At 37.4% G+C, this 18,532-nt stretch overlaps 1 protein-coding gene across 1 annotated transcript in view; it reads right to left on the bottom strand.

Moving 5' to 3' along the window:
• sh2b3 (SH2B adaptor protein 3) overlaps window positions 1–18,532 on the bottom strand; it is a 57,583-nt gene continuing 39,051 nt past the window's right edge. The window contains exons 3-8 of the mRNA XM_028033788.1: window positions 9,658–9,759; window positions 8,384–8,472; window positions 2,864–2,955; window positions 2,540–2,754; window positions 2,262–2,439; window positions 1–1,257 (exon numbers count right to left, since the gene is read on the bottom strand). Of these exons, the coding sequence (XP_027889589.1) occupies window positions 893–1,257; window positions 2,262–2,439; window positions 2,540–2,754; window positions 2,864–2,955; window positions 8,384–8,472; window positions 9,658–9,759 (1,041 nt within the window). The 3' untranslated portion in view covers window positions 1–892. The remainder of the gene's footprint in view (window positions 1,258–2,261; window positions 2,440–2,539; window positions 2,755–2,863; window positions 2,956–8,383; window positions 8,473–9,657; window positions 9,760–18,532) is intronic.

Raw genomic sequence — 18,532 nt, forward strand, 5'->3', positions numbered from 1 at the left:
ATTTCTCAGGTTTCTGCAGCAGAATGTCGGGCCAACATTCTGGCCAATGTTAAAATCCAGATTTGAACATTTTCTAAACCTCAGGTTTTTGGCTGTAGGTCGGTAAAACTTTCACTGTCACTCCAGTTTGTTTGATTTTGTGGCATTTTCTTTAATTCATCATTTTGCTGACATAATTTCTTTACGGTTCGTTTTGCTCATCTCACATCCAGACTCGGATCACAAACTCAGCTTCAGCTGACAGGAAAATCCTTAATCCCGTTTCTGTTTTTTAACAGCGATTTAGTTTCTAGAACTACCTCTTTTTTCCTTTTTAGTTTTTTTTTTTCCTACAAAAGATTGTGTGTATTGAAAAAATACACAACGTGTACAAAGTGCACTGAAAGTGATGCACACTTAGATGCTTAATAATGCACAAAGAGGAAGAGCAGAATTTGATCCCACGAAGAAAAGGAGTGCAGCTTCGTTTGTGTCGAGAGGTGGAGGTTTTCCTCCGCTTTGGGAACTTTGTGCGGAAAGTTCATGCCCTAAGTTTTCCCAAAAGGAGCGCACAGTGATTTCCCATCATTTCAGAAATAACATCAAGTGCACTAATAAGAAAATCACAACAGGTGTTAATAAACTTTCTCTCTTTCGTCGATCAAAAACAAGATAAATCATCATCGTCAATACTCTTTAAAAAGTCCAGAAATACATTCACTGTGGACACTGGAGGTTCTGAGGGTGAGGCAAACTTGTTTTTGTTGGGGTTTCTTTGCGTATTTTGCATTTGTCTGTCTTGTTCGGATTCGTTCCCTCGTTTTCGTTGGCCTCGTTTTCATCCCGATGAAGGCGACGCACTTCATCCGAGCGATCGTCGCGACTGCGTCTTCATGGCCGGCCAAGCGGAGGGTCAGAGCAACATGTACTGGTTGTCTATCGCCCGCTTGCGACCGCGGTCAGACTCCAGTTCGTAGTCCGAATCCCGCTGAGGGATGATGGGAGTGTTAGGGTTGGGGTTGCGCAGCAGGGGCCGCCTCCCCACCGACTCGCTCCGGCGCAGGTGGGCGGGCGCCGACGGCGCGGGCTCCGTGGTCGGGACGGCGCGGCCGAACTGGGAGAAGGAGCCGGGGCTGGAGGTGGAGGTGGTGCTGGTGGGGGACGGGGAGAAGGCGGGGGGCTGGCTGGAGCTGCGGGCCAAGCTGCAGCGAGCCAAGCTGGGCTCGGAGCTCCACCGATGGAGGGAGAAGGGGACGAGGAGCGCGCCGGAGAGCTGGCCTGAGGAGCAGAGACAGGAAATGAGCCAAGGAGTCAACACATCACACCGCTCATCATTTATTGTGATAAACATCTTAGAAGACTTTTGATTCGCTGTTGTCATGATACATTCAAATGAATGTTTAAAACCCCCCCAAACTGTCCACATCATCAGGATTATTTTGACTGTTTTCTCAAAATGTGATTAAATGCAGTTATTGTGTAACAAATCAAACTTCTTTGTCCTAAAGAAGAGTCATTACAAATGGGAATGTTTGTCAGGAACAGTGTTTGTGTTTATGAGGTTATAATTACTCTGTCATGACGGAGCAACATGAACAAGGTGAAAATACTTTTTTTTCGCCATTGTATCGCTAAAGGAAGGCTGTGTTATTAAATTTTAGACAATAAATTGCCTATTTTTTATTTCAAAATTATTTATTTGTATTTTTTTCATCTATTTCTAATATTGTATATATAGCTTTAGTTGAAAAAAATTCCGAATAATTAATAGACTAATCAATTACTAAAATAATTGGATCGGATTTCATAATGTCTTGTATTTTAACTTTAATCTTTTCATTTTGACACATTGCAACCACAAACTTCAATGAATTTTATTTGGATTTTATGAAATAGTTCCCTGTTAGTTCTTTAGAGATTTTTGCCATATGAAATCAGGTTAATTGTTTCCCAAATTCAACTGACTTTTATTTTTCTACGCTGCATTTTAACCACAATTATTAACCCTACAGCAATGTTACGTTACTGTATTTTAGACATTAAAATGTTTATTTTCTTAATTAAAATTCCGTTTTAAAATCTTCATTAGCATCTTTTAATGTATTTCTAACATTGCATAAAAAGGCTTTTGGGGTTAAATGAAAAATCTGCAGAATGTGCCAATTTCTTTTATCCAACTAATTGATAGAATGATTGATTATTATAATAACTGTTAGTTGCAGCCCATGTCTCAGCCTGTAACAGATATTAAATAGTCATTATTGTCCCAGTAAGAGGCTCACCCTGTGAGGGGGTGGTGGAGCCGGCCAGGACGAAGCTGGACAGCGTGACGGCTCCGGCTGCTCCGCACTCCAGCGGGATGGGGTAGAGGCGGAAGTGGCTGAGCATGTCCATGACGGAGGGGAAGCGCAGGTGCTGCACCCTGCATTGACCCCATTCGTTCAGAGAGAGGCGCAGGTGCTGCAAGAGGAAAGACAGAAAAACAACCAAACTCTTATTTAAAACATGAAGGAGAAGAAGCAGCAGCTCATTGTGCCTCCAGACGTTCAGCCGCGTTCACCTTTGCTTTTCCCTGGTAGTTAAACGTGAGGACGAAGTCTCCCCTCCGCGTCTCGCTCTGCCGGACCAGAAACACGCCGTGGCCGTCGGGTCCGGAGCTCTGCACCAGGTGGGCTGCCTTGACCCGAGAGATGGGGCCGTGAAACCAGGGGAAAGAAACCAGGAAGTCATCGGCCTTCTGGATGACCTGCTCAGGGAGGGCGAAGGTGACGGGGCCTGGAGAGACAAAAGAAATTAATTTTATGATCAATTTTTATTTTTTTAAACCTCAGAGAAGGAAGGAAAAGCACCCAGATTATCACAGGAGCATCGTCCTGCTACTTACTCTGACGTCCTGAGTCTGAGCTCCTCCTCTGATTGGCTGGAGCAGAGCTGTCAGCTGAGGACAGGGGGGACTCCAGATCCACACTGCCTGACCTGAAGGGGGCGACACCACCATTCAGAGCCACTTTACACATTTAGTTTCAACTAATTGTTACTTTGAAAAGTTTTTAGCAACTGTGGAAGTGAAGCAGCTGCAGGGTTTCCCTCAGTGTATTATAAGCCTGGCGGGCCACCAGACTTTACTTGTGCCCCCATCAGGTTTAGGATTGCTCATTTATTATTATTATTATTATTATTTTTAATTATCGCCTTTTTTAAAGACTTTATAGTTGGTGTTTAGGTATTAATTTTGCTAACTTTGATACCGAAAGCTGTTAAAACTGGTCGTTTAAAACTGGACAATAAAAATGCTACATGATTTTATAGTACTTTTCAGTGATTTAAACATGCAATATTTTTATAAAATAAAGTAGAAAAGATCAGCAAAACATCTGAAACATCATATGTTTTCCTTAGTAAATGAACGGTTTACAGGTTTTTAAGTTTTCTGATCGAATGTTTCCCTCTTTGTTGGTTAGAAAATGATTTTAGTCTAATTTCAACAACAAAAATGAGAACTTTCTTCTAAAGTCATTGCTGTCTTTAGAGAAGTTTACCAATTATTTAAAAGTTGCTGGATGTTATTGTAAAAATCAAAGTAAAGATCGCTTTAAAAGATCACAACAAAATCTGGACTCTTGGAGGCAAAAGAGAACCACTTGTAAAGAAATTAGAAGTGGTTCAAAACTTCTGCACAGTACTGCATGTGTCTGTGTGTGTGTCTGTTTGCGTGTAGGCGTGTGCGTGATGGCGTGCGCCTGTGTGTGTGGGGAGCTTGGTGAATGTGGAGGAAACAGCAGGCGGCTGAAGAAACACAAAGACACCGAGCACAGACAGGAAGTTGGTCCAGTTGAGATCTGAACTGAAACCCACTGTTCTTCTGTGTCACTGCTCACACACGCACGCACGCACACCCCCACACACACATGCCCATGCACTGTGTTGTGCGTGTGTGACTGCACAGACGAGAGTGGGAATGTTAAATAGGGAAGTAGGAGAAAATCCTGCGTAAATGCTGACTTGACTTTGTGTTGCACTGAATAACAGGAAGGCGAAAGTCTCCTTCTGCCTCGCAGAGAGCATTTGTGTTTTTGTCCTTCTGTCTCCGGGACAATCTTCGTCCTCCGTCTCAGTGAGGGCGGTTCAGTCAGGCTGCGAAGCTTCGAGGATTTAAAAGAGAAACGTCCTAACGTTCCCTCACATGATCCTTAAAGTTGATCCTATTCTTCCACCTTTAAATCATTTGCTCGCATCAGTCGCCTCACAGAAGTTTATTGTGCGATTAAACGTCGTTTTGCTTGTCGTATAACTAAAGTCTTAGATGTTATAAACCTCATCAGTGAATCTGTAATGCTGAGGATTCAGTGACTCAATATGCAAGACTTTACGCAGCTGAACGGAAGAGAAATCCAAGAAATGCAGCCATGGTTTATTTTCATATTACTGGTAAGTATTTATGATGTTAATTTTAATCTTGTCATCAAATTTACAATCTGTAAGTCTTCAATTCTACATTCTAACAATCTAAGATTTTATATATTACGCAAAATAAAATAACTTATCTTCTTTCCCTTACAGCTTTCATATTAAAAATATTATATATAATATATAATATAATATATTAAAAACAACATTTTAAAAATCTACTTTTCCTTACCAAGTCTCAAATTAAGAAAATAAGTTAGAAAAAAAATTAGATAATAAATAATTAAAAACATTCTTTCCCGGTCTTAAAATATGAACAAAATAAACAATTATAAATTGTTAAAAATCTGCTTTTGATCACAAAATCTTAAAATTAAGAATATAAACAATGATAAATTAAGATGCAGATATTTTTAAACGGATATTTTTCCACCAGGTTCGACATGGTCTGTGGATTTCCAAAAACATTTAGTAATACCCTGACTGCGTCAGTAGGGGGCGTTAACGTTTGAGTCGCACTCAGACATCTACACTGTGTGAGGCTACAGATAACTACGGTGGCCGACAGGTGCAAATGCGCAGCAAAAGAGAAAACATGCAAACAAAAAAAAAACACGCGCACAAATTAAATGCGGCAAGCAAAAAGCGAACAAAATGCAGCAAACAAAAAAGAAAACACCCCCGAATGAAATGCAGCAAACAAAAAGAGAGACGCAAACAAAAAAAGAAGACACCCCCGAATGAAATGCAGCAAACAAAAAAGAAAACACCCCCGAATGAAATGCAGCAAACAAAAAAGAAAACACCCCCGAATGAAATGCAGCAAACAAAAAGAGAGACGCAAACAAAAAAAGAAGACACCCCCGAATGAAATGCAGCAAACAAAAAAGAAAACACCCCCGAATGAAATGCAGCAAACAAAAAAGAAAACACCCCCGAATGAAATGCAGCAAACAAAAAGTGTTGAAAACGGAAGTGCTCCAGACCACTAGGGGGAGTCAAAGAAAATCGAGACCGAGCCCAGAACGGTATGACTGACACAAAGTCTATCACGCTACCCATAAATTATTCTGTTATTCTATAATATTATAAAAGACGGCGTATCTTTTTATAATATAAGTACGTATAGTATTTATACGTACTAAATATAGTTATATAGTACGTATAACTATATTTCTGAAAAGAAATATAGTTATACGTACCTTTACTTTCTTTCAAATTTCTTTCTCTGAATCTTGCATCTGGTCCCATAGAAATGAATACTATTTTCTTTGACTCCCCCTAGTGGTCTGGAGCACTTCCGTTTTCAACACTTTTTGTTTGCTGCATTTCATTCGGGGGTGTTTTCTTTTTTGTTTGCGTCTCACTTTTTGTTTGCTGTATTTCATTCGGGGGTGTCTTCTTTTTTGTTTGCGTCTCACTTTTTGTTTGCTGCATTTCATTCGGGGGTGTTTTCTTTTTTGTTTGCTGCATTTTGTTCGCTTTTTGCTTGCCGCATTTAATTTGTGCGCGTGTTTTTTTTTTGTTTGCATGTTTTCTCTTTTGCTGCGCATTTGCACCTGTCGGCCACCGTAGATAACTCACTGCTAACACCCATTTATACATCAAGTGACATATGCTGATGCTAACATGCTAGCTAATGAGGTAGCGAGCTAATGAGTTACCATTTGGCTGGTGATCAGTTTTGTGGAAATATAGGCTTTACAGTTCTGTCATAATGGTCTAACAAATGTTTAAATGTAAGTAAAATACAGTGTCTATAAGAAGTATTCACCTCCTTGGTTGCTTTTACGCTTTAATTGCTTTTACAAATCAATAATCCATAATCCGTCCACAAATTTAAGACACTCACTGCACTTGGGTGTCTCCATTCTTAAAAAGAGTGAATATTTATGAATTTACTCATAAATATTCATTTATTTATTTATCAATATTTATGAATAAATACATTTATTTACAAATAAATAACTGTATTTATTTACATACTTAGTAAATAAATACATTTATTAATGAATACATGTATTTACTTAATAAATAAATAAGATTTATTAAATTTAATAAATAAATGTAATTATTTTTTTTATTCAATAAATTAATTAATTTATTACATTTATTTATCTAATAAATAAATACATTTATGTAAAGAATACATTTATTTATTTAATAAATAAATAGTGACAATTTTTATTTGTCATTCTTTTGTAAAAATCTGGTTTTTAGCATTTCTTTTTGTCAAAAAAAAAAACCACGTTTTGTTAATAATGACAGGTTACTAAAGCAGTAAAAAGTGTGACATTAGTTTAAACTTTTTACAGGCGGGGTAAAATATTAAAATGCATAGAACTTTGGTTTAAAATAAACTGCTGATAGTTTTTAATGATCCTAAGGATTTTGCAGAAGTCAGACGCTGAAAACATTGCAGTAAAAATGTTTTCAGTTAATTATTAGGAAGAGATCAGGAAACTGGAATAGTTATTTTCTTTTTGCTTTTGGGCTTCTCACCAGCACCGTTTCCAATCCACTTTTCATAACAGACCCTGTTAAAAGGTTTAAACTAAATACTTTTCTGCAGAAATATTGCAAACATAGCCGAGTTCAAACCTGCTCCAGTTTGCAGAGCCATCAATCAAACCAATGCCCAGACAGACACACACTCACGCGTACTCAGACACACTAGCCTGTCCTCGTGCACATCTTAAGGAGCCCTTTCACTTTGCAAACACATACCTCAGCATGAGTAAACATTCAACTCAGCCAGAAGAAGAAAAACAAGTTATTTCTGCTCAGAGTCTCAGGAGGGAAAAGGTGAAAGCAGGCGTGTAAAGATGATGATGATGCTGATGAATCCTTTTTTAAAAAAAAAATGTTTCATGTCACTTAACTACTTCAGTTTAACGGTAAACTGCCTACAAATATATCCATTTATTGCACGAGCTTCAATTCTCTTAAAATCTGGTTAAAGTGTCACAGGCGAGAGCTTCAAGAAAATATTGATGAATTAAAAGTTAAAAATTCTCATACTAAATTCAGTGTTAATAAATTATTTTCGCACTCTCTTTTCTAAAAAGAGAAATTACAAATGACAGAAAATACCTTCAAGACACAGTTTTACTAAGAGTCTAAAAAATGCAAGAAAAAAAAAGTTAATGAGAAAAAAGCTAAGTTGAGAACCTGACATGATCAGCTCAGTTTGTGTAAAACTTTCTTGATGTTGATAATAATTTTATACCTTAAAAGATTAAGTATTAAATATTATTTATAAAATTTTTACCCAACTATAACTTCACAAGATGCTCGACATTGCTCATTTGAATTTTTTTGTTATTTTTCTGTTGAAGTTATCATAAAATTACTATTTTATTCTTATAATATTATGACCTTATTCTGGTAATATTAGAACTTTATTAATTAACAAAATTTTGTCTGGTCCTATTTTGCATAATAGAGTTGATCAGAATTCAAAGTCCAAATAAATAAAAGTTTTAAAACACGCTTATCAAACAGGATGACATCATTCCAAACTACGGAAATCCAAAGATGCATTGGTGAAAAAAATTCACATTTATTCAAAAACAAAAATTTTATTAATAGATCAAATTGATTTATCGCCCCACTTCGGACCTCGTACTCATTCTGTTTATTTTATTAGCACAGGCCTTGTGGTTTAGTCTTCCCCATGATTTAGCAGAGCATAAAAGTAAATTTATGTTTTAGAAACTATCAGTAAATTTGAGGTTCTCTGCTTAAGCAAAAATGAACAGAAAGAAACACTTGAACCATGCTGCTCTATTTGGATGAATCTATTAGTGATGCAGCGATATTGAAATATTCCCGTAGATGCAAAATACAAGGAGTTTAATGCTGGAAACTTGTAATATACTAGTCGTTTAAATAATTAACTTAGAATTAAATTAGTGGGGAACATTTCTGAAAATATTACAGGCTTTGGAGGAGAGACATTTGGGTCATAAATGTGGTGCGTTCAGGTGTTTCTCACCTGTTGCTGATGCATTCCTTTAGCTCTGTGGTCCAGGAGCTGACCTGCTGGTCGTTGTCCGTCTCAAATATCAAACTCCCTCGATTAACCTGCACAAACAAAAATGGAAACAAGTTGTGTCACATGAAAACAACGAAATGGGAAATGTGTTACAGATGTGTAAAATGAGCTTTTTTCTAATTCATACTGTTACTTAAAGGTTAAAGCAGTGTGGATCAGGCTAAAATTTTGCTTCATAATTTGGTAAATATGTTTTTTAAATAAGTTTTTTTTATTTTAAAATTCAAATTCACAGATTTCCCAGTTGGTTTCTGAGTCATTTTTCGTGACTTTGAAAGACTTCTTACATATTTGCAGCGAAACGGTAGCTTTTATTATCATTTAAAAACACAGATTGTATTCAAACTTAAAAAACAAGGAGAGGGAAAAACGAAACATTAGACTTTTCCAACATGTTCAAGTCTTTTCAATCAAACTTAATGAAGGTTTTGCAACAACTAGATATCTTTCAACACAAAAATGTCAGATTCCTCAATGCCTTTTAGGTTTCTAAGTAAGAATAAAAATGTTCAATAAGAAGTGATGTGAGTTCTGGATGGATATTGAATTGAGGGATGGATAATAATGACAAAAAGGTGAAAACTCTACATCAGCGGTGTCAAACTCATTTTCGTTTTGGGCCAAATCAACATGATGAATGCTCTTAAAGGGCCGGTTGTGCCAGAATGTGTTGATAAAACCTGCTAAACTGTTAAAATATCAATGATTTCCTAAAATTAAATAATATTATTGAACATCTTTTCAGTCCTTCCAGGATTTTGTGATTTTTTTTTTGCAATAAAATTCAAAGTGTTTGTGGCACTAATTTGGAAATATTTGCACTGATTTATGACGATAAATGTGACTTTTTATTACTCGTTGTATAGATTTATGAACTATAATCTCACATCAATTAAAGCTGAGGCAGATGTTTAGCACAAGTAAGAAAACTTTTGACAGTTTTTGAGAAAAATCTGCTATAAACTCCCAAATATGTATTAATGCAAAAAAGGTGTGGGAATTTCCACAATAATTCTCAAGAATCTGGAGGAACTGACTGATATAAATTGGCAGTAAACAGATAAAAGCTGATGAACACTTTACTCATCGCTACAAGGAACCGTCCTGGAGTGAAACCAACTTTACTAATATATACAGAAATGTAAATAAATGTCTAATAAATGTTAAAATGAAATTGAGCCTACTGTGGATGCTTTGTGCGGCGAGCTGTGTACCTTTAAAACGAATGTGTTTAAGTTGTCGGGCATCTCCAGTCGGGTGCAGCGACGGACTTCTTGGATATCTGAGCAGTGAGTTGTCAGTTTGGGACTGGAGGCCTGAAAAACAACAAAATGTCGTCATTATTCTCTGGACATTTATCTCACTGGGCGTTGCACGTCAACATTCAGAGACAAAACGAAAGAGATGAGACGATGAGTGAAGTGAATAACGACCCTCCTTTGAGGAGTCAGAAAAAATGTCTTTGAATATTTTGAAAACATAAGCGGCTTTGCAAAAACATAAAATGATCCAGGTCAGATGGTTGCTGCAAAAAAGTAAACATCTTTACAGTATCAGGTAATAGACATTAGGTTAAAGTTGACCGTAGCTGGAGGTGAAAGAGTGTCCCAACACATAATTAATAAGAACCAGATGTTCGACGCTGAAGCTGTAAAACAGAGGCCGTTTCTGTCTGATGTGTTTACTTGAACAAATGTGTGACTGTGAATCCTCCCGCGGTCAAAAACAAAGCAGTTGGTTGTGTGAAGCAGAACCAGCGCCGGGGTCCGGCCTGCCAGCACTGAACTGTTTGTTTGAATAAAGTGATGGGACGCTGGGATATTCTGATACGTGTCAAGAGAAAATGGTCAGAGAGACCTTCAGAGAAAAGAAATGATTAAGACAAGAATGACTGACAACAAAAAACACATGTAGAGATAGATGGATGGACGGTTAGGCAGATGGATGGATGGATGGATGGATGGATGGATGGATGGTTAGGCAGAATGATGGATGGATGGATGCTAACCATGCTAATAACACTACAATAAGCTAAAGACAGCTACAGAGTAATTTTTGCTGTGGAGCTGTGTAACATCCACTGCTCTCTCTCTCTTTCACAGTGTGATGTCATCTCTGCTCCTGATTTAAAAACTTAATGATCGACCATGACAGGCAGCTTGAAGCTACGATGAAATGCTACAAATTAGGATTTTATGCTTGTTTTATTGACACAGATACATGTGTAATGATTACCGCAGTAAAATGGCTCTGTGACCTGAGGATGTTTTTGAGAAAATCCTTCATTCATTTAATTTTCTCTTTTTTTCCCACAAAATGTGTGAATAAAGTTACATTTTAGTTCATGAAGAAAGTGAAAAGGGCATAAAATTCAAGTTTGGTTAATTTCTGTATTAATTTAATTAAACTTTACATTAATTTAGTTCTACAGACAATTTCTACCGTGATTGCTCTCAAGCTTCAAGCAGCAGCTTCACTGTTACTCTTGAGAGGTTCCTCAGAATAATTTCAGACACCGTTTCTGACTCACTGCCTGGTTAGCTACCAGAGAAATGAAACAGCTGTAGATAAAAACAGTTTTATCAGGAACTGATTACAGTTGATGACGCCTGAGATAAGAATGTGGAAGGAAAAACAGCTGGTCTGTGGGTGATAGTTTCAATACAATGTGTTTCATGGTATATTCAAAAAGTTGTCAGAAACTTTCCTCAGAAAGTACCACTATAATACATAATCTTTTATAAAATACTCTCACCCTCCAAATGAACTAGTACCAATTTCAGTTCAGTAAGAATAAAACTGAATCTAAAAATCAATTACTAAACATCAGGAGATAAATTCACATTTCTTTCTCAGCATTTGTATCCCCATATTCTGTATTTAATAGGACTGAAATTCACATGTAATTATACCTCTGGATCAGATGTTATTTTTGTTTGGGTTATTTAATCAAAACTGAAGATTGTCAATGTTGCAAAAAGTATTTTCTTGTCCACCTTCACACACATTTAAACATGTCTGGCATTCAATCCCCAGAGTTTAAGTTGATATCGACCCGTCCTTTGCAGCTACAACAGCTTCAACTCTTCTAGTGGGGCTTTTCACAAGGTGAAGAAGTGATAAATCTGAGAATGTTCCAGAAGCCTATTTCTGAGGTCATACACTGTTGTTAGACGGTCTGTAGCTCATTCCTAAGGCCATTTAAGTTCTTCTAAACCAAATCGCTTTTGCTTTGATAACTCAGTCATGGCGGAAAAACTCACTGAAACATAGAAGTCTTAAAAAAACCAAAAAAACGAAAGCTCGAGGTTCAAAGCTAGTGAGTTTTATTAATCAGGAAAACAAATTTTCTATGTTTTGTTGGCACATGGTTGACAGGAAGCGCAAGGATTCATGTGAAGTCCAGTGACGGTGAAGAATCACATCAGAAACATGCAGGAGTCAGTCACAAACATTTAAATAAATCAGAGGGTTTTTCTTGAAGGTTTTGTTGCTCTGTGTGCCAAATAATCAGATTTTTAAAAAAAAATTGTTAATTTTTTTAAGCAGTGCAAACCGAGGGCTGTCGTAACATGACGCATCAAAATGTCAGTGGAGATGACTGAGGTAGGAAATAAAATTGTGGAACTATGCTCAATCTGCAGGTTTTTTATGCAACAAATATTTAGGTGTTGACTTAAACTCTAAAGCATTTACAAAAGCTAGATTTTTTATAAAGATTGTTTTACACATAATGTTTGAGTTACATTTGTGAAACCTGGATAATAGTAAATGTGGACTTTTGGCGTCTGATTCACACCAGGGTTTCCACAGTGAATTATGAGCCTGGTGGGCCACCAGGCTTTACTTGTACCCCTACCAGGCTTAGCATTGTTATTAATCTTCCAGTTTTCCAATGACACAAAACTATCAAGTGGTATTTTCAAATTTCCTGTCACCTTTAAACATTTTTAACTCACAAAGATGGCAGCCGTCTGGATGACTGCCCTAGCGCCCTGAGCACCAGGTTTAGCAGGTATTCTGGGGAAAACCTTGCACACCATAGCTACACACTGGGAGGATTACATAAATATATTTAAAAAGTGGAATTTGGGAAAAAATAAAACAGATTTTATTGGATTTCACATCCATCATATATACACACTTGCTACCAACCAGCATGTTGTTTGCAATACATCATTAAGTGGCTAAAAATGTGGCATCTTGTGAGATGAATGTATTTGACCTCTGATTCATTAAAGCGTACAGTGCAAGTGGACCAGACCAAACCAAGTAGATAGAGATGAGGGGATGAGCAGAAGCAGAAGGAAAAAGTCGAGACATATTAGACAGGAGAGAGGGAGGGATGGAGACCAGCGGAAAAGGCAGGGAGGACAGATTCCAGGGATTTATGCACCGGATGAGTTTGAGTCTATGTGACAGTGTGGGAGCCTGAGGAATGTCTGTTAATTCTGCACACATAAAAACACACAGAGGAGGGCTCTCTCTCTGACACACACATCAAAAGAACGATTTATGTCCTCGCTTGTAACTTTCAAAACTCTGTGATTCAACCACATGGACTAATATTATCAATAAGAGACAAAGTGATGCAAAAACGAGGGTCTGTGTGACTCATTTAGTGATTTCTGAGTCAAAATTTGCTGCTATAGCTCAATTTTAGTTCAGATTTTCAGGGAAAATCTTTGTTCTCGTTTCTGCAGGTGTTGAAAAGTAAGAGACTGAACAAAAAAAAAGATAAAATCAACAATACAGTGAAAGAGGGAAAGGTGTGTTTTCACAAAAAACAGATAAAATTAGCCTTGCTGTTTAGAGATGCATTGCAAAAATTTGTTCCAATCAATTAACTAATAACATCCTCCCAGATTTTGCCATTTTGTTGTAGTCTGGCCACACTCCAGTAGAGGACGCACTGATCATCCTTAAGCAGAGGAGTTGATACAGAAATAAAGATGGCGGAGCCAAACCAGAACGGGAAAGCAAAACAGTCCTATCAGTATGGAATGAAAGATTCTCTTGTTCTGTTTTGAAATATAAACACTCGACAAACTTCACTGTAATCGAAATGGAGCAGCGTCAACTTTTTATTCTCAAAATTACAGTCGTGCTACGAAGGCGAGGATGTGACGACAGAAAAGCGGAAGAGATAAAGTAGAAAAATTGTAACAAAAACTATGATACCAATAAGGACACTTGATTTTGAGGTATGAAGTTTTAACATTACCTCCAGACTTTATTTTTGTGTTAACGTCTCTCTTCATGGGAGATTTAAGTGTTTCACATATTTTATTCTTTTCATCTTTTCTTCAGGTTCTAAGAGATCCCCGTTTTGCTATATTTTATAAATATGTCTAATTTTAATAATGTGAGAAAACCACCATTTCCTGATTATTCAGTCAGTATTTAATACTGGTGACCCACCTTTCTTATGACATACTGGGGGAAACCCTTCATATTATAACAAATTTAGTAATTTATGTTATGGAAAGACAGTAGCCTCTCTTGATGCAAGAGAAAAATCAGGTTTTTAGTCAATCAATTAACCAACTCTAGATTAACTCATTAATTGATATATTGGATCCCTTGTTGTGTTGTTTACCTTCCAACATGTGCAGCATTCAATCTGCAGAGGGCGCCATTCCAAAATAATGCAGTTTAATTCTGGTTACCGGTCTGAGACACAGAAACAGGACCAACCGCTAAACCTTGCATCCGACAGAATAAATCAGAAGCAGAACATTCATTCTGAAGCCGACGCTCTAACAAAAGTTTCCAGAGTTGCACAATCTTCAACTCATTGAGAAAACAGCAGATAATTCACAGCTGCAGCACAATCAATAAATGGGACCAAAGTCTTTACCATAACAATTGCACCGGATGTGTGACCTCTAATAAGACGCGCTGCTCTCATTCAGACTGAGCATCGGTCGGAGCCCAGTGACTCATTGAGGCGAGTTTATTGTAAGAACGTGAATGAGTCTCTGACTAGTAAGAGCATCTTTGAGTAACTGTTCGAGGCTGTGGAGGGATAGCAAAGAAAAGAGAAGAAAAAAAAAGAAAAACATTCAGCAGATGTCTGAGTGGTTGAGCAACAACCGGCCTGATTTCTGTGAATCAGCTTCATCAGGGGAGCAGAAGTACAAACTCACAGCACAGTTCCTATTACTGCAAACTGCTCTCTTTAATGGTCCCCCGAGGCAATGCACACAAAGACTCAGACACACACATCCTAAAAAGGCTGCTGCAGTTTTTTTCCCTCTTCGCTTGTAGGAGAGATATTTGAGATTATTTCAAAAAGATTATTTGCAAAAGCGATGGGTGGAAAAACTGAGTAAGTCTGTCAGAAATGCATCCAGCCTTCAAACGAGATATAGAAAGTCTTAACTGACATCAATTCCTGGTAAATGTTTCTCAGCCTCATGTTGGCATTGCTCAATGAAACCTAAAGGAAAGAAAAAACTGACGAAACATCACAAACTGTTGCAAGATGACCTCAAAGAAGAAACAACACAAAATCCAAAAAGTTAGAAAAGACCTACAGAATAGAAATGCAAAGGCATAAATTATTGGCAAGCAAGCAACGGAAATTAATTATACAGTCAAACATCCAAGCAATACTTTGCAGTTCTGAATGTTTTTCCAGCAACGATACCAAACCTCATATTGTACAAAATGTCACAAAAAAGCTGCAATGTCGGATATATAATCTCACTATAATAAACTTTTTTGGATGCAGAGACTCAGAGATCCAGACTTTGTTGAGTCTACTTCATCACTGCTCTCTGTCAGATTTTGCTAATAGTTTCAAATTAAATATATTACTGTGGTAAATATATTACCAAGTGGTTGCATGTGTTGCTAATGTTAATTTCACTATGGATATTTTGATTTTAATACTGTACAACTCTTTGCAAAATGGAAAATCAAACACTCCCAGAAAACTGACAGATATTTGTGCTCTACACTGCGTACTGCTACTGCGCTATTTTCTTTCTAATCTCCCTCAGAATATCACCAATAGGATGAAGCAAAGCAACACATACAGATCCAGATTTAATCAAGCATTCTGAGTCTATAAACATGCAGAAAAACTTTTCATTTATCTCTTAGAGAGCAGCTCGTCTTGCTCGCTGAGCCGTTTTCAAACAGACCTCAAAGCCTGAGATCTTTTCCATTCGCCGTTTGAATTCAAATCCTGAATGAAATTTTGATCGTTTCATCCTAAGTCTTTGATGATAAAATAAACACAAGAGTCACAAGATGTTACGTACCTACACTTGTCTAAGTAGTTTGCTTTTTTTTTTTTTTTTTTTTTACATTTTTATGACACATTAGAGGGAGAAAAAAACCCCAGATAATCTGATAAATAAATAGAGTTTGTAAAAGGAAGAAATACCGTGATGGCCATCAACATTAGCTCAGAGAAACATCCTGATGGTGTGACTGTTAAAGCAATTATATGAACCCGCTCTGACTTTTCAGTTTCCACTCCTGCATCTTTTCACGTTGACTCAACTTTCACTACTATGTTTTGACTTCAAACACGGACACAGACAAATATCATACATGCGAAACGCAGATAAAAAACAGTGACAACGCAGCCTGCATCCTGGCTCCTCAAACCTTCAAACTAAACAACCTGCCAGGTAATATTGAGTAAAAATCTGCCCTATTCTGCGTCTCCTTTCAGTCTTTACTGTGATTGAACACAAGCATTTTTCATGAAATTAAAAACTTATTTTGTACATCTTTAGCATGGTTTACATCTTCTGTTATATTTTATGCTGTTTATAGACTAAACCTGAAGACAATAGGCACCAACTATTGTTGGCCAAGTGTATAGTGTAATGAATCAATTGTTCTTTTCACGACCAACACCGAATTCTTCTAAATATCTGACCTGAGATTTTATTAAGCAAATAAAAGAGAATAAAATGCTGAAGGTTCTTTGAAAGATCATCAGGAATTACAAGATTGTCACCATTTATGCATCAGATCATCTGTGCCAAACCTTTATATGATTTAAATGAACAAAGAAATTATTGAAGAAGACTGATCTGAAGGGAAACTTGCTAAGCAAGGTGCTCAGGGCGCTAGGGCAGTCATCCAGTCACCTGCCATGTTTTTGAGGTAAAACATGTTTAAAGTTGACAGAAAATTTGAAAATATCGCTTGATAGTTATATGATATTGGCAGACTGGAAGATTAATACCTAAACACCAACTATAAAGTCTTTAAAAAAGGGAATCATTAAAATAACTCAAATAAATGAACAATGTTCAGCCTGGTGGCCCGCCAGGCTTATATTACACTGATGGAAACCTTGGATCTGTCTAACAGCTTTTAATTTCGATGCATTTAATGAATGAAGAAAAAATTTGATTTTTCAGTAACTCACCCACTGATTATTGATCAGAGCTAAAAGCTGTATCAGGATCTCCAGCCAACTGATTGATGCTTTTTATCTCCATTTTTTTCATAATTTCGCTGTTTAATTTTACATTTTAAAATCTTACAGATATTTTTGGTCAGGATATGAATTATTATTCAGAGCATTCACTTGCCATAATTGAATCTTTAATTATTTTTTGGAATCCACTACAGACTAAACACAGAGCTCCCAAACGTTTCTGCGTCAGAGTCACTGAAGAACAGTGTTGGAGACTTGGGAGCCCAAATATCATGGAGTGATATACAAACAAGATAGGTCAATAAGCCAATAAATAACAGCAGAAACATTATGTGTTAATAGCTACAGCTAAAGCATTTATTTTTTCTTTAATCTGTCCAGGATCTTCCAACAGCGGCATTGCAATCTTCACTTCGGCTTATTCTTAACACTTAGAAAAGGAGCAATTTTCCAGTCTATTTCACAAAAATAAAGCTAAAGTCTCTCTGTCTGTTTTCAGGAACTGCTTCTCTCAGGTTTATGCAGCAAGCATAAACACTTGATGACAAATAGAGACACGTCCACAGATGCAGCTATGCAACCTCTCACCCACACAGTCACAAACACATCTAGAGTTCGAGCGTACACGCCCACACACGGGTGACACACAGGATGTTTGGAGTCCAAAACGATCTTCCCAGGGTCCCTTTCTCAAGGCCGTTGCAAAGGCAACTCACTGACACTCAACATTCCTCTATCCCTCCGAGGGTCACCGAAGCCAGCGCTGTCCGGGGCGCGTGGTTGTGTGCGCGCGCAAAGCGCCGACATTAGAGTCCCAACTGATCTCTGGAGACGTTTTGGAAAAAGTGTATGCATTTATCCAAGACAAACACACACACAAAGAAATGTTAAAGACTACAGAGAGCCACCCATGAGAAAGGGCCGTGACCTCAATTGCAGCAACTAACACATCTGTCTGTACTTCCCCTGGCTTCAGGTCGGGATCATTCAAGCATTGCTCTTGTTGTTTTGCTGCACAGTTAAAGAACGCAGTGGCTGGTTTTTTATTCTCATCTTATTGAACAGAAATCTATTAACTATTGAACATTAACTTACTTTTTTTTTATCAACTTGACCTTTAGTTACATTTCTGGACCCTGTTTTTCTGTGGGATTGGATTCATTATGGGTGAAACATCACATCCAATCTGACTCGATTTTGATGTAGTTGTGCAACTTTGCCAACTTCAGTCAAGTGCAACTAACATTAAAATAGGAAAACATGGAGTAGTCTAATCCTGTTCAGCCAAGCTAAAAAAAAAGCATTTATATTTAAAAGACAAACCTGAACTTTTGCTACATACAAAGGTAATTTATGAAGCTAAGGGAGGAAAAAAGCAATAGAAAAATCGATTAACCTAAAAGTCATGTCTTGAACTGTGAGGAGGAAGATGAAAAACTCAGAGAGAGTTCAAACATCGATAGAGAGAACAATCAAACTCCATGAAGATACACCGTTAACGGGACCTTCTTGCTGCAAGGCTGCAGAGCCAACTGTACCAACCATACCAAACACCTGTTCATGCACATCAGGAACAGGTGTTACTGCAACAATCTGGCTGAACTTGAATCCCCACTACTCTTTGTGAACTTTAGCATCTCCGCCATTAATAATATACACTACTTTTAGGCATCGGCATG

Source organism: Xiphophorus couchianus, chromosome 12 (assembly GCF_001444195.1).
Source record: "Xiphophorus couchianus chromosome 12, X_couchianus-1.0, whole genome shotgun sequence".
In the NCBI taxonomy this organism is placed as follows: Eukaryota; Metazoa; Chordata; class Actinopteri; order Cyprinodontiformes; family Poeciliidae; genus Xiphophorus; species Xiphophorus couchianus.